Genomic DNA, 17,169 nt, shown 5'->3' with positions numbered 1-17,169 from the left:
GGTGTAGAAAAAGCCTGAACACTGAAAATTAATTAGTCTCGTGGACCATCTTTGGAATGTAATGGGGTTACTGCTTGGAACAAGCACACATATGGACCATAAATACCTTTACAAACACACCACACAGTATATGCATGCATGCATCCGCGCACACGCGCACACGCACACACACACACACACACACACACACACACACAACCCACAGGCCTACAGCCTGTACTGAATCCTCCCCAAAAAGAAAAGATAGCAGCAGAGACAGAATCACATAATAATGTGAGCTATGAGAGAAATGGCATTTTGAGTTATTCGCCGATTTCGAATCCTTTCATTTGGGAAATGTATTAATCAAGAGATTATATTGGAACAGATGGAAACATCTGTTTGGGAAATGAATTTCCAGGAGAGAGAGAAAAATCGCTCCTACTTTTTCCAGTATAGACTATAGACGTCGTCGGGGCCCTGAGTAAGAATACTGCTGTTGTCAGTATTAGCAATGAGGCTTGTAAGCCCTCCAAGTAGTTTGTAGTAACAGCTGGGTCTGACATGGAGAGCATGTACAAGGGCAGTGAGGCTGAAGAGAGGGAGGGGGTAGCAGAAGAATGAGAAGAAAAAGAAATAACAGAGAATCACCAATTAAAGGAACACAGAATGCACTGACTGAATGAGGCGAGGTTAAATGGCAGGAAGTTCGGCGTAAAAAATGGATTTGCCAGTTGCAATCGATTGTCTCTGGACACATCTTGGCTTAATAGGCCTGTGTCCATAATATGGTAGATTTAAAATAAAAGTTGGCAATTAACAATCTAAATAAAATGTTTTGCTGTTTCAAAAAGACTGTTTAAAAAACAAGACAGACAGGAGGGAGTATTTAGGGAAACCTAAATTTAATATGTGAACTGATTATATGCACTGGACAATGGGTAAATTGCCATGTGTCTCCCACATCATGATATTATACATCATGAGGCAAAAAAAACAAAACAAACATTAACCTTAAAAAGAATCAAAAAAATCTCTCAGTAATCTAAGAATGCATCCACAGTACAATGGACAGTATGTGCAATGGGTTGGATTCTGCATATGCCCTCGTAGCTTCCTTCAAGCTATTCCCGCTTCAATTCTGTAATTAACGACAGATGCACATGGAAAATTAGCATATGTTTGGCACATTGGTGCTAATCGGTCATATATTTGTGCATATTAATGAAATATTTATCGTTGGAGATCTTTACAATCACATACATTCACATAATAACAGCATGTACTAATATGTGCTAATTATTTAATCCAGCGTTAATCTTTTTCAATCAGCCCTGGCCTAAATGAGAAGAATGCTTTGTTGTAGGGGGACGATGCTGATGCAAAACATATGTCATAATATTTGTCTCCCTGTATTCTGTACCGCCAACAATGTAAGTGTTAAGATTGTAGATATTGAACATGACTTAACAAAGTGTGATGGGTTAGCCATCCTATCTGTCTACCTGATTCCTATAGCTACTTCTTTGTACTAAACCCTGAGCTGTCTATTCCATCCTGCTCGGTGTATAGGAAGCCAGCCATGCAAGCCAAACCACATCACATCCCCAGGTTAAATCACGCGCACACACATGCGCGCGCTCGTGCGCACACACAAACACACACATGCATGCACACACGCACGCAGGCCTATGTACCCCGACAACCACCTGCCTCACACACACACACACACACACACACACACACACACACACACACACACAGGCCTATATGCTACACCCCCCCTCCACCACCACCACCACCACCACCTACCTACACACATACACAGCTCTGTGCCGGCAAGGCAAGGTTCGCTCACCTCTTTCCATATTGAGCCTGCTCTCAGCCAATTGCCAGTAATGGCAAAAGCTTAGGTTTGGGTTGGGTGGGGGAAGGGCAGAGGTACATAGGTTTCTGATCAGAGAAGAAAACTAGGCCAAGACCGACAAACCCCCCTCTCAAACCCCCAGCTCCTCCCAAACACTGCAACTTGTTACTGGCTTATTATGACAGCCACTTGCAAGAATGTCATTAATGGAGAAACAACCAAACTGACTTTCACTCACATCGAATGTACGTTAAAAGCATAAAAGCTTCACGTAGTTGTGGTATGATTCATTCCATGCCCCTTTGGAAGCCAAGAGTTAGAGGTTGGGGGTAGTGCCGGATAGATTGATAGTGTTGGCTGAGCGCCCATGCTCTGAGTCGGTCTGTGCTGAAGGGGAGGAGACAGGGGGGATCTATCTGTTGTGCTCTTCGTGCTCATGATAAACTGACTCCCGTCAGGCTTCTTCCCCTATTACAGCGCGCCTGGCAGAAACACCCAAACTCGGACTGTCTCCAACTTATTAGACGACAGCAAAATGCGATGGAGAGTGGAGCGAGTGATCTAAACAAGGCTGTAATCCACAAGGTTATAGGCTAACCTATTGCAACAAAAACATGGGCTCAGAAAACATCCACCGCAGAGTACAATTGTTATGGAATGGCAAAAAGACAACACACCTTCTTGAACTCACATGTCTGGAAAACAGTTGATAGCTACAGGGACACAGAGATCCCAGCATTCACTACACACAAATGCAACATCTTTAGCAAAAAGAAAAAGAAAAACAATAATTTCTCTTCCCCTTATCCCAGAAGAAATAATGAGTTTGAAGAATTGACCATGACATTAATCCAACCAAAACATTTCAGGGCTAGACTGAACACAACACTGTACCTCACAACAAACACCATGATCACCAATCTATTTATGAAGGGAAAGAAAACTACATCAAGAATCCTTTAGCCCTCCCTGTGGACTCATTTCACACAGGTTTTCCTGGACACTGCCTGGCCCTGTTCTCTCTTGTGGTTTTACGGGGGCCCCTCCCTGCCATCTTGGAATCCCATTATTGAGCACTGCAGTTCCACGGGTTGCCCCTGTTTCTGCCACACATGCTTCAGGTACTCTGAACAGGACATCAGCTTCCTGTTTACCTCAGGACCGACCACACCGCATGCCCGAGGAAGAGCAATTGGGGGGGAAAGACAGGAGAAATTGGTCTATGAAGGTAGCTGAAAAAAGAAAAGAGAAAGGGGGTAGGGGTAGGGGTCTGGAAACATGACTTAGGAGGCAGAATGTCTTGTTGAGAGATGAAGTAAAACAACAGAGGAAGCGGGGTGGTGGAGAGGGAAGGGCTATTCCTGGCAAAGTCGAAAAATCTTTTCCTATTTTAGATGTCTATCTCTTGACATTCAGTGTGAAAATAATACAGTTGTCTCATATCGAGTGGGAGGTGTGCAGAAAGTCATATGATAACAATCAGATCAGGAACTGAATTGACTCTAAATCAATTGAAGTAGGCATGTCAGGGCTGCCCAGGACAGGGGGGGGGGGGGGTTGGAGAGTGAAAGGGAGATAGATGTGAGCGTGTGTGGGGGAGGGAGACAGAGATTGTTGGTGTCGTGGGAGCACTGGAACAACAATAACAGCAGTGTGTGTGTGTGTGTGTGTGTGTGTGTGTGTGTGTGTGTGTGTGTGTGTGTGTGTGTGTGTGTGTGTGTGTGTGTGTGTGTGTGTGTGTGTGTGTGTGTGTGAGAGAGAGAGAGAGAGAGAGTGAATGAGTTGTGTTGTGTTGTGTGAGTGGAAGTGGGGATGTGTTATTGCTAGCAGAAGTGATGAAATGACATCTCCTTTTACTCCACAGTACAGCTGCTACTGCAGCAAAGCACGTACTGTTATAATATCTGATGTCTTATATCTCCCTTTTTACTTTGGCAGGCACAGGTCAGAAGAGTCTGTCATCTAATTGGCTGTGTGCAATTCAAAGTAATCTCTGCCAATTGATAAAACACATTTTTAGATCTTGAGTCATTTCTTAATAAGCTTGTAGTGAATGGAAAATTTGGAAATGCAACAAACCTATCCCCATTTTGAAGATTGCACTCCGTTGTGTCACTACAGTATTGTTTAAAAAACGAGACTGCTAACAATTTACATCAAACCCACATCTCTGGCACACAAACTTACGGCTATGACAAAAATTTAGGGTGAGGCTTTTTTCGTTGTTTTCCCTTATTTCTTTCATCTCTTTTTCTCCTCCCCTCCCCCCTTTCTTTGCAGATTAGAATTCATTAGCAATCAAAGAGCCTCCAGAGAGCTCCAGCTCTTAATTACCTACTCATTTGCATTTTTGCATATTAATGACTGCAGGGTTTTGGTAGTGTTTTTGCCGCAGTGGTTTAAAGGTACCTCGGTCCTCCGTTCTCCAGGGAGGCTGAGGGATGGCCAGAGGCTAGGCTCCAAGCCTCTCCCGTCCCCTCTCTCCCCTTCCTGGTGGGAGTTGGACAGGGGACAGGGAGAGGCAGGGCTGGGTGTGGGATACATGCAGGGTGGGGCTACAGGGGTGCATGGGTTAGAGGTCAATGTCCCTTATCACCATAAGAAAGAACACATGTCTTCAACACTGCTTAATTATTGTCATATTGAGTAGTTTAGACACCTGATCTGAACAAAATACACCCCAAGAGAGCGCTAGAAATGTATGCCGCAGAGAGTCGCTCACGTGTGTTTATTGAGGACGGTAGCTAGTTTGGATGAAACTATCATGTCTCGCAGCTTGTGGAGGCAGGGGCATTTTTATATCCCCAGAGGAAGGTGTGTACCAGGGAAAACGAGGCTAGTGTGTGTGTCTGTGTGTGTCTCCCCCTTTTGCCTTACATTATAACCCATCTCCATACGTAGCTTGTTTAAAATCGATGAAAACGACTATGATGTGCATGTTTGTGCATCTACATACAATATAAACCCATGCTTTCACATATAAGCCACATAGCATTGTCAAACACGAGTAAACAGGTGCACGACCACATCAGAGAGACACACACGCACGCACGCACGCACGCACGCACGCACGCACGCACGCACACACACACACACACACACACACACACACACACACACACACACACACACACACACACACACACACACACACACACACACACACACACACACACACACACACACACACACACACACACACACACACACACACACACACACACACACACACACACACACACACACACACACACACACAAAGGGAATAATGCCACCAGAGACATCAGACAACAGCTCCCAGGCATCTCCCAGCCCCTGAAGTGCCGCCGTTCCTCTTATCCAATATGTTTTGACTGCAACAATGGGGCATGTACATGGAAAATAACATCATATCCCACTGTGTTTTAGGTACCTTACAAACATAGGAATTAATGACTTGGAGCCTCAAGACATCTGGCCAACAGGTTTGACATGAATGGATTTTAATAAATATGCTTTGCGGCCCGTGCCCTAATATACGGAGAGGCATTGTTTTAACATTAGGGTTTTTTTCAAGAATGGCAAAATGCTGATTCATTTCCCTACACAATCTATGGGAATGTCAGATGGTCCTATAGGTACGTGTAGACGCTTGAAAGGGCATACAAACATTATTATTATTTATTTTTTACTAAATTTTATCCCACGATTTTGTAACCCAGTTTTCTTTTCACCCAGTGCCAATACAAACATTACAAACATTATTAATGCCATGGTAGTAGTGATTAGTGAATATGCACACACAGCACGCGACACACACACACACACACACTTCTCCACCTAATCTTATGTTGTATCTACCAAAACGTGCTGCTCATGCAATGAGCTTAAGTTGACTGCTATTAGTGGAGCATTATAAAATGTGTGCACTGTGCATGTGTGTGTGTGTGTGTGTGTGTGTGTGTGTGTGTGTGCGCGCGTGTGTGTGTAGGCAAGGCCTGGAGCAATACGTGGGCTGTTGGGGTGAGGTTAATGAGCTGTTCCATGACCTCTGTCACCCTGCAGGACGGCCTGAGGGAGACAGACTTTCTGAGACAAACAGGAAGACAGGGTGACAAACAGGCCTGTGGTTGCAGTCAAGACTTCTGGGAGGAATCTGAGGAAAGGGGATCACCACACATGTGGTCTGACACCAACAGACATAAAATATATATGGGCATATATGCAATGCAAAGATGACATTCAATTTGGTTCTTTCACATAAAAAGAGCAAAGTGATTGTCGGGAGCACAGTAGCTATATACTAGGCTACTGAAGTAGGCCTACTTCCAGCTCAAAGCACAATGTATTTGCGAACAGAATGTGCTTGATGTGACGGTGGGTTTATCTTGGTGGGAGATATGAGTTGAATTTTAAGCATGATTGCATTTGTGTCCATTTTTATGTACCGGTATCTGACAAGATGTAAAACAGCAAGTTAGTCTGTGCTGTGGTGCATGTGTGAATGAGAGAGGGAGGGAGGCAGGGAGGGAGCGTGTGTGAGAAAAAGAGAGAGAGAGAGAGAGAGAGAGAGAGAGAGAGAGGGAGGGAGCAGTGATGTGTGGCTGGCAGCACCACAGGGATTATTTCATGCTGGAATAGTTCAAAGCAGGGATAATACTGCCACCTTCTGGGAAATTTGTAGAAGCAATTTGTAAATTCACAAAACCTTAAAAGAAAAACAGAGGTTATAACTTGGTTTTAATTCAGTGGTTCTTAAAGTGTGGGGGTTCAGAGAGTCCCCAGCAAAATTAGTTAATTTAGTTTAACACCCTATTTTATACTTCGAAAATCACCGATCTACAAGTTGGGGACGCAGCATGTTGTGAGCTTGTAATAGAATCAAAAAGTGGAATAATTTAGGGGGAAAAAATGTTTTATTGGCACAATATCTTAGTTGGGGGTCCACGGCCAAATACATACACTATCAATTTGACATGAAAATGTTTGAGAAGCACTGGTTTAATATAAATGTATTTTTGGGAGTGACGCTTAGCATCGGGACTCAATCCCACAACACGCTGTCAGGCTACATTGGAGCCTAGGTGCACAGCCACAGACCGCAGGGCCAGCAGTCCAGAGCCAGTTTAATGTGTCTACTCTTAACCTCTTAAACCCCAGCATGCATTCCATATTATGGGGAAGCCTTTGCTGAAAAGGCTGTTTCAATCTTAATGATCTTCGGACAAGGTCAACATATTGTGTAATTTACAATAGCCTACATTAAAAAAAAGTACTTTTGAAATAAAAGCATCACTTAACAATTCACATTAGTGACATTAAGTGTATGATGCATTATGTGTAGGACATCGGGATGAAATCAGGATCATACATACACGCAAAACATTGAAACCATAGTTTTTTTTTAATAGAAAGATCTTGTATTCTTTAAACCAGACAACCAGATGCCAGACATTTTTGGATATATTAAAAAAGGGAAACAAAAGAGAAAAAAAAATAACTAAAAACAAAACTGAAACAAAATGGAATTATATGGTTTTTAGACTGTGTGGATTTAGTGGTCTCATATACAATACAATTTTTCTTATCGCCAAAAAGTGCAAATTCCTCAAAAATCACCTATATACCCCCTGCGGCGTCCAACACATACTGCTATGCAAGTAAAAACAACCTCTGTGAAGAGAAAGGGGTTCATTAACATCCAGGCCTGAGTGACAGGACATTTTCTGCCATCCCCATAATCTACCCCAGGAACGTTTCAAACTGCTGTAAAGGATTATCTCAATAATCACAGTAACAAATCAATCTATTATAAATAATAGCCTATCTCTTTCTTGTCCCGAGTTTAAACCATTTACTGAGCTATAGATTTACTGTAGGTATATTTTCTTGATCAACACTTGAATTATCTCCGTTATTCTACTGTAAAAATCTTGATTTGACATTAGATGTCACGGCCCGGGACAAACTGTGCAGTTTCGCAAAACTGCATGATGGTCATTTGGTCATTTCAGCTCTCTTTCAAATGTATTTCTGTACTGTGTGGATACCAGATCCAGTCATTTACTTTTACAATAGACAGGGTATTATAGCAGACAACGACAGATTCTGCAGTGGATACAACACTGCAAGTTTAACATTCAGCACAGCTAGCCTTCTCTGAAAGCTTTGCAACTGTTACATAGGTTTCTGTACAAGAAATAAATTCTCCCAAAATTAGATCCAAAGACCTTTCTCCCAATGAGATCTGAGATTGTAAATGGAGAGAGGATAAGGCGAAGTCTCAGGTCCTATAAACTCCATAGTGTAAGTATGCAACCAGCTGGATAGAACAGAAATAAGGTGGTGGTAAACTGGAGACTTTCTTTGTCTCATGTCCTGATGGGGCGGCAGCATTGACAAACTTCAATCCAAATGTCAAATATTCAAGTTTTTCCTTTTCCCCCATTTTCATTGCATTTTCTTTTTTGCATTTAAATAATCATCTGTAATGAAAAAGAAAAAAATCCCCAAACATTGACAAGAACAACAAAATAACAGTAGTGACAACCATAGCACACACAATTTGGGATGGCCTTTTCGCAAAGTGCTTTGTTACAATCACAGAAGCTGAAAGGGGCAGTTGGCTAGCCAAATGCTAACACATAAAATCACTGGTGCTAATTTATCATGTATAACTCTAAAGCCCAAACCACACCAAAGGATCGAGACGGGACGAGACTGTTTGTAAGGTCATCCACAGGTTAAGGATGACCTTAAAACAGTTCAGTCCCAAGGAGTCCCTACCGGTGTGGTTTGGGCGTACAAAAGAAAGAGTGTACAAAAGAAACCAAACCAACATTAATTTTGTACACATACATTTACACTGAGGATTTTACCCCTTGCTGTCAACATGTCTCTTTGTCCCTCTTGTACATTTCAGGGGCATTTGGAAGATAGAAAGACTTAAAATAAACAAACTGCAAAATGGTGATTGTTCTCCTCCTGGCGTCTTCAAAACGCCTTTGAATCTGCCACGTTTGCAAATTGTGAATCACCGTATGAACTTATGGAATGTATTCTAAATTGTTATGGGGTGACTGCAAAAAAGCAAAGAAAAAGAATCCCATACCATGGCCATAACCACCTCTTCTAAAATCCCCCTGCTGAGTGCATGATCTTTGATCAAAAGCCAGTCAGCAGTAAAGGGGGTAAGAATGAGGGAGGAAGTAGGAAAAGGCAACATAACTTCCACCCCTCTCTGTGCTTTTCCATCCGGGATACTTTTGGAAATATTACAAACTTGACTATTAGAACCAATTCCCTAGCTTCCCTCCACCAAACGGTTCACTGGATCAATATTAGATGGCGTAATGGGCTGGTCACAGTCACTTTACAATGAGGAAATTGTTCCTACTTTTAACTTCCCGGGACCTTTAAATGTTAAATGTCGGTGTACTTGCATGGACAGAAAACAACTCAATAACATAAACCCATGTTGCAATTCCCTCATTGTGAGATCTGTGAAGAGCTCCATTGTATTTCAAGGTTTGTAATTTTCCCACACCATCACTCCTATGAAACATGGATCTCTCAGGTCACCCATGAAAATCTCTTCTTCTGTACCGTACAGTATGTCCGCCCTAACACTCCCACCCCAGCTCCTCCCATCTTTGTGCAAACCATTATACCCCCAAGAGACAGAGAAAGACTCCAAGTGCAAACTGTTCCCATTGGGCTGAGAGTGGCTAACAGACTGCAACCTGCCTTTGTGAAGGACCCAGGGCTGTCGAGTGCCAGAGCCATGCTGTGCATGGTGCCGTATCGCATATGCCACGCTCAGCCTGCTGTGCATTGAGCGCCTGATGGAAAATACAAAGATTTCAGGTGTGCATCAAAATGCCAAGGCAAAGCAAACAAGTCTCTCCCTTCTCTGCCGCCACCACCACCATCAGCATCATCATATAACAGCCATTACAAAGTCCTCATTCTTGTAATTATTCACAAAGTTATTGTTGTTGGTCATCTTTTTTTTATGGCCTTCAAAGTTTCACTTCCAAATTTTTGATACAGATTAAGACATGGACAATTTGGGAGAAACAAACAAACAAACAAAAGCGGTAGCCACAAGGCTTTAAGACCATCTCAGTGTAGCCTGTGTCAGAGTAACCATGGGTCTGGGGCTGAGGCTAAGACAGATACCACTCGTGGAGCCATATAGAGACATAGTTCTGAACTGGTAGACTGTTGATCAATTTCAGATGCATTTAAAATTAAGGACAACCGGACAGAGTTCAGCATTAAGTCACTGCCGACTTTTAGGATATGATCTCAAATTATGGACATAGTTGAATTTTCAATGTTGTTTCATGCAGGAAAATACAGGAGACTGACAGCGTTGTTCACCTGTGTGCAATTAAGGCACATTATGACCCTATTATAATATCCACTTGGTGGGAATGAGCCCCAGCCCCAGACTGCAACTCAATGTCTGGACCCATAAAAATAAGCATCAAGCCTAATTTATAAGATGTATAGTTTGTTTAATCTATACAAAGTATAAATTATGCTCAAGTCCTCAGACAAGGCCACAAAAGTCCCAGAGAACATTCTTTCATACTGTAGCCTACAATGTCCACTTGGGTGAGGGTACATTTTTATTCAATTAAATCAATTTAGAAATTAAACCATTAAAGCGTTAATCTAAACTACTTGTATTTTACAAAAGACAAAAACATATTTAGCGTTTTCCCCAATAGTACCAAGTCTAATTCATTACTGATCTATGTTCAATGGAGACAGGGAAAAAAATCTGATTACTAAATTGAAGAATTAAAATTTAAATGTATGCTAGATAGCCACTCTGAATACATTTGAGCCATCGGACCAGGACAAACAATGTTCAGAATGTTTTTTGGGAAGGCCTTACCTCCCAAAGGCATATTATGTATTTCAACTATGGCCTAGACTTTTTGAACATTTCTTAATGAGAAGAGCAAATGTCAAATTTGCTGTTGTCATACTGCCGCTAGTAACCACAAAAACATACAGTACATCCAAAACCTCTTTCTAAGAGCCTTCAGATTTGAACATATATAAATTCCATTAATCCAACAAAAGACTGGTAGCTTAAAATGTGCAATGACTTTAATATAAGTCAAGCTTTTTTTCTGACTCTCTCCTTTGGTATCTGCGGTTGTTGGACGTTTGTATATTACTCTGACTATGATTATATCTGTTGAGGGGTTGGATGGACACTGTGTTGGACCATTGAGTATATTATGCACTGCTCTGTGCTCATGGAAACTCGCAGGCCGTTCTGAGGTCTCCTGCCCTTCTCCCACAAGCAGGACAAGGACATTTAACTTTAGTGCAAACTCTTGCTGTCTCAGCTAAAGCACTCCTTCCAGTGCTATCAGGCTTTATATCCATAACCCCACCCAAAACACCCCATACCCTACCTCTTTAGTTACCCCACCCTCCTGGCACCACAACCCAAAACTATAACCCCAACCCACACACACAGACACGCACGCACACTCGCAGCCATGTAAATTAGTTAGAAAAATTTAGCTGTAGCACGACACCTTTTACAGAGAAAAAAAAGAGAACAAAGATGGACACAAAGTATAAGCTATTACATCTATTAACCTCTGAGTCTAAAGTCCATAAGGAAAAAAACAAACAGCAATAGAAAACGTGAACTCAAGTAAATGTCTGTATGATTCCACACACTTTTCTGCATAATTTTTTCAGGAGGACATTGGTGTTTGGCCTGGTCAGAGAGTCTCAGTCTGCCTTCAATATACTGTACGTCTAGTCTACAGGACAATCATAGAGGGCTTTCCCTCTACTTAAACTTTGGAAGCTTTGGCTGGTAAACAAATAAGTGAGACAAAGTCGAAACTTTGTAGAAATAACGGTATGGCGCAGGAGGCTTAGCAGACCCATTAATGCAAAATTAGTTTCAGTAGTCAATACAATATACCACACTGCCAAAAGCTCCTCTCATCTTTAAGCATGATTTATGCTTTGTCGACAATTTGTTTCATTTGAAAATATGTTATCTGTTTGTTACGTGACACATCCCAGGACATTTTGTTGCCCACGCCTAAAACGTGGCTTTTGTGTTTGTCCATATACAGGACCAGGTATATCATCAACTTACACAGCTCACTACTGTTATGAGTCAAACAGTACAAATCAATCAGCTGTTTAGCATAATGGAGTAGCCGAAATGAAGAATAAAGGTGAGGTCTAACCAGAAACCGATAAAGATATAGCATCAAGAGTTATGCAAACATCTAAAAAACCATTGATTTATCACACCACAGTGTTGCTTGTAGGAAATAACAGATCGGCAATAACAGTCATTCCAGTATAAACTACTAGAATGCCACAACCGAAACCGACAATAGCCAAGTCTGTTGTTCTAACATCCAGTATATTTGTTGTCCTGTGTAAATATTGCCACTGAGGTCTGGATCCTCTGAAAATAATTATGTGTAGTTATGAGAAGAGCTGGTGACCAGATGGGCTACATACAAAGTTTGTTTATCCAGGCTTGTTCTGAGACCCTCCGCCTGACAGTCAGCAACATATGCATGCATGCACTCAGACATGTATGCATCCACCCACCAATGTGCAGGCACACAAGTGCCTTCTCTCCTTTGCCCCTCTCCTTCCTCCATCGCCTTGCTCTGCATTAAGACATATAGAGAAATCTATATATATTTTTGTTACCAACTAACTTCAAGTGCAATCAGTTACATGGGTTAATTTTTGTCTTTTTAAGCATTTAAGGTCACAAAGCCCATCATATTCGTTTCTGAACCCACCCGACTTCTCTTTTAGAGATCTGTATTTTTTTGGCAGCTTGTCATCAAAACCTGAACAAAACCAGTGAAGGTGATCAATGTCACCTCCTAGGATGGGTTTGATGTCGTCCTCCACTGGTATGTTTCGAAGTACCCGTTTCGTTGACAAAAGTGCCCTTCTCAGTAACAAAGTGCATTCAGAACCTGCTACTTTCCAAATTAAGGTGCAAAGGACTGATACTCAGAACTACAGCACTGCAGCAGCAATGGTGGGGAGGGGGGGGGGGGACTCCATTTTTAGTTCTCTCCTTCACCTACGAGCTCAATTTTCTAGTTTGGAAAAACTGTGGATTTGGACTACAATAACACAGGAACTAGCAAATCCAGATGTATGGAGTCGCTGACAATGTCCAGTGTCCACACATAGCTTGCTGGCTCTGGTGTTTAGTCTTTCTCGGTGGATGCCTGGACCCTGTGTGTGTGTGTGTGTGTGTGTGTGTGTGTGTGTGTGTGTGTGTGTGTGTGGAGGAACAGCATTTGGGCTGGCAGTTCAGGGTGCATGTTTGAACAGGCTGTGGCTGACTCACATCATGATGATGTGGCCAGAGGGACCCTGGCTGCCACGCACACATACTCACCCATGTGTGTGTGTGTGTGTGTGTGTGTGTTTGTGCTCGTGTGTACGCATGCACGCATGTGCACAAAGACACATAACACAAAAAACTGCCAGCACCAGCCAGGCATCCTACCCACAGCAACACCCAGTTCTAATACAATAATATCCCCTCTAGGCTGGTTTGGGGGCATTAGAGGACTACAGAGGGAGAGAGAGAAGGGAAACAAGGCCTGATTTGATCCCCTCCTGCCTGGAAACGTGGCTGTGCATGGGGGAGATTATTTTTTGGAATGCAACAGACATTGTGAGATCCCCCTCCCCTTCCATGGATTCCCCTCCCCCACCGACCAGCTGCAGCTGTGCTCTTATTTGGCCTCCCAACTTGGACAGGTATTTATTGCTCTCTTCATCACAGGTTGCCTCATGGTTTCGTGGTCCCTAGGGCAAAAACGATTGGAATAAGCGCAATACATAAACCTTTGCGCATTCTGTCCCGCCACCAGACTCCCTCCTTTAAATATACCCCCTTCCCCTCACTCAGTTGGATTTCTTTAGTAAAGCTGTGCAAACATAGAAAAGGTGCTCATCTCTCCTTCCCACTCTTATCATTCTTCCATCCAGGCTCCCTGCCATTCATTTAACCTGTTGTTGGTTAAATGCTACCCGCGTCTTGTCACACAAGGACAGATTCCGAAAAACTGCACGAAGCTAAGCACATTCATTCATCCAATATCCGCATCCTTTGGGCATGTCAAGTGTTTAAGTTTAGGACCGATTGGGTTTCTCAATTCAGTATTTTTGTTTTCTTATCTAACATTCATACAGTTTGTTTCGTTCACCCCAAAAGCTTCACTCTGTGAGAAATATGACATCAAGCCTAAGAGGAAAAACCCGATTGGTAAGTATACCTCAGCATTAAGAAGGGACTAATGTCATATCACCATCTGCTGTATATATACAATGTATACAATTGTAAAGTGTCAAGTACCCGAAGCAGTCAACTCAAAAAAAGGAACAAACGACATTAACAACAACAAAAATTAAGACAAATCAAAAAGGGAATTAGAAATGCTGAAATCGCAGGGTTGTGAGGGATAAGAGGCAACGTAGCCAAGCTTACAGATACATTGACGATGGTAGTGCTTTATAAACACAGACCCTCCTCTCCTCATCTTCCCTAGCCCTGCATCAGAAGAGCCCCCAGAAACATGGATACGGCTCAACGCAAAACATTTTTTTTTCTTAAAAAGTTGAACCATAAATTCTTAAAATATATATATATATATTTTTTTATAGAGTAAGTAACACTTCAATCAAACCCTTGTCAGATTCTTTCTGGAGCATTTAGAGAAAAGAATGTTGCATCAAAATTGTGTGGTGGTGAGAGTTAGACTTGCATATGCCATAATGTGGCAATGTTGTTTCTATGGTAACTGTACATTTCAGACCTGCAAAAGAATAGAAAAAGGGTTGTTTTCACTCAGCGGATTTGTCCTCGTTTCACCCGTACAGCAGCCAGAAGGCGCTTGACAGACACCTTGCTTAGAGCTTGAAGGCTGTGAGGACAAGACCAATATAAATCTAAATTAAACTGCATAGTTTCTCAGAGTTGCTCTGTATCTACTGTACACAATTTGCCCAAGCATGTTATGCCAATGTACAAAAACTCCCTAAGATTACAAAGGAAGGAAAATGACCCAGAAAGTGGACGTCATGGGTGTGTGATTTGAAGCGTTCTTTGCTCTTTTAATCAGACAAACTGACATGAGTGTTTGTGTCTCTACTCTGTTTCCTAAAGCAAATGGAGAAAGAAACATAAAGATTAGATTTTTGTGACACCCTGATTTGGTTTATAGAGGAATAGTTAGTTGTGTTTTTTTTTTCTTTAAAAGTTTGCCTTAGCGTGTTTTGTTTTTGTTCTCCTCTGTTCTGTGGCCCATCTCACAGGTCGGTGCAGAGTGACTATGGCGTGTCCAGCAGTGTCCTCCTTACCCCTGCAGTCTCAGGGCCCCGGCTCCCCTGCCCTCTCCTCCTCCAGCTCAGGACTGTGTGCATGTGGCCCAACAGCCCCCTCCACCTCTGAAGCGGAAGTTGCCTCCGAGCGCCGCCGGCCCTTGATGCCGCGGGGCCCCTGGACGGCCCCGTGGCCCAGCAGACCGAGGGGGACCTCCGGGTGGCCGGGCTCTCGCACCCGAGGCTTGCGGCCCCGGCGGGACGGGATGCCGTTGCATCCGTCCTTCTTGAGGTGGCGGTGCAGGTGATCCGAGCGGACGAAAGTCTTAAAGCAGCTGGAGCACTGATAGGGACGCAGGCCGGTGTGAACGCGCATGTGGTTCTTCAGGTCGTAGTTGTGGGCGAAGGCAGCCCCACACTGCGTACACAGGTAAGGCTTCTCTCCCGTATGCTTACGCATGTGAACCTTGAGCTTGTCCTGCCTGAGAGGACAGAAAGTAAACAAGATTACATTGAAAAGAATGTCGAGTACCTCTCCACACAAATACTTTACATTACTGCTCTGTAGTAGATATCACTCATAAACATAGAGCCACTACATAATCACAATAACAATAATAATATAAATAAATTATTCAATGCATATGGGTTAACAACTTAACATGCAATGTAGGCTTTAGTTGTTTACATGTCCAATTATGCTCCCCCTGCCATCTTTTGGAGCCCTTCCAACAGACTAATTCCGTGATGGTAGCAGGGTCAACTGAGGACAAGCCATAAACTTTACATTGTTATCTATGCAATTTCTCACTGCTGAGGATTGACAAGAAAGTGCAATGTTCAATGTGTAGTTAGGAACAGTTCAGTCAAATATCATGAAAAATATTACAGTTTATGTAATCCTTATGTATTCTGAAATTGAATTAAAAAAATAATAATAATAATAATAATTTTGGGAGGGGACAACAAACATTATTACTTGAAGATAAAAAATAAATTATTATCATTGTTCTACCAAAACTGTTGGGGTCAGTCCAGACAGAGTTACTATGCTCTCTAGACTAATCTGTGTACAAAGATCACAAATACCACTTGATGACACAATCAATACATCTAGCTCTGGCTCATTGCGTATTGGTATTCTGCTTCTAAATGTTACACCCACCATTCTGCCCTGTATTCTCTGTCTAATAGGACTTACTCCTCTCCCCTAATCCTTCCTACCTCACTCTTCTAGCACTCAAGTCTTGTAACAGACTAGTATAGTCAAGACAACTAAGCAAACATACACAGCACCTGGGTGTGTTAGCTTTCAAATAGACAAATTCAGAAACGGGTCTCATGGTCGCAACTTACGTATTTCCTGTAGGCGGAACAGACATAACTGCGGGGTAAACCTGCCTCTTAAAAAACCTCTTTTACTAAAGGTGAATGGTAGAGTGACTGATGTACAGTCTGCCTCAAACGTTACTCTTTTACCTGCTTTTTACTAACACTAACATTACAAAGATGCCCAGACCATCGGGAAAAAAAAAAAAAAAACGAAAGTCAAAGTATGGCTGAGAGCAGAGCCATAGAGTAATGGTTGAGACGAAGCAGTGAAAGGTCCTGAAAGATACATAACGTCAGTCTTACCCAATACCCACTCTTTCTGTTTTATGAACAGAATGCTGCTGTACTTTATACCTCATACTTTAAATGCTTAGTATGATGTATAGTACAGCAGCCTTGTGTTCATAAAATTTCAATTTTTTTTTTTTTTAATGTCGCCACTACTGTTGGAGCAGCCATAAACTACACAGGTTCATCCTGATGGTCTGGGCATCTTTGTAATGTTAGTGTTAGTAAAAAGCAGGTAAAAGAGTAACGTTTGAGGCAGACTGTACATCAGTCACTCTACCATTCACCTTTAGTAAAAGAGGTTTTTTAAGAGGCAGGTTTACCCCGCAGTTATGTCTGCTCCTCCTACAGGAAATACG

At 42.4% G+C, this 17,169-nt stretch overlaps 1 protein-coding gene across 3 annotated transcripts in view; it reads right to left on the bottom strand.

The window, feature by feature from the left end:
• Window positions 1-7,208: 7,208 nt before the first annotated feature.
• Window positions 7,209-17,169, bottom strand: part of zbtb7a (zinc finger and BTB domain containing 7a) — a 29,062-nt gene continuing 19,101 nt past the window's right edge. For all 3 annotated transcript variants that reach the window (XM_083767317.1, XM_083767318.1, XM_083767316.1), the window contains one exon: window positions 7,209-15,672. In XM_083767317.1, coding sequence (XP_083623443.1) covers window positions 15,240-15,672 — 433 coding nt within the window. In that variant the 3' untranslated portion in view covers window positions 7,209-15,239. The remainder of the gene's footprint in view (window positions 15,673-17,169) is intronic.

Source organism: Protomyctophum parallelum (genome assembly GCF_964188405.1).
Source record: "Protomyctophum parallelum genome assembly, chromosome: 6".
Lineage (NCBI taxonomy): Eukaryota > Metazoa > Chordata > Actinopteri > Myctophiformes > Myctophidae > Protomyctophum > Protomyctophum parallelum.
Note: the sequence above shows the minus strand (reverse complement) of the source record. Positions and strands in the feature narration are given on the sequence as shown.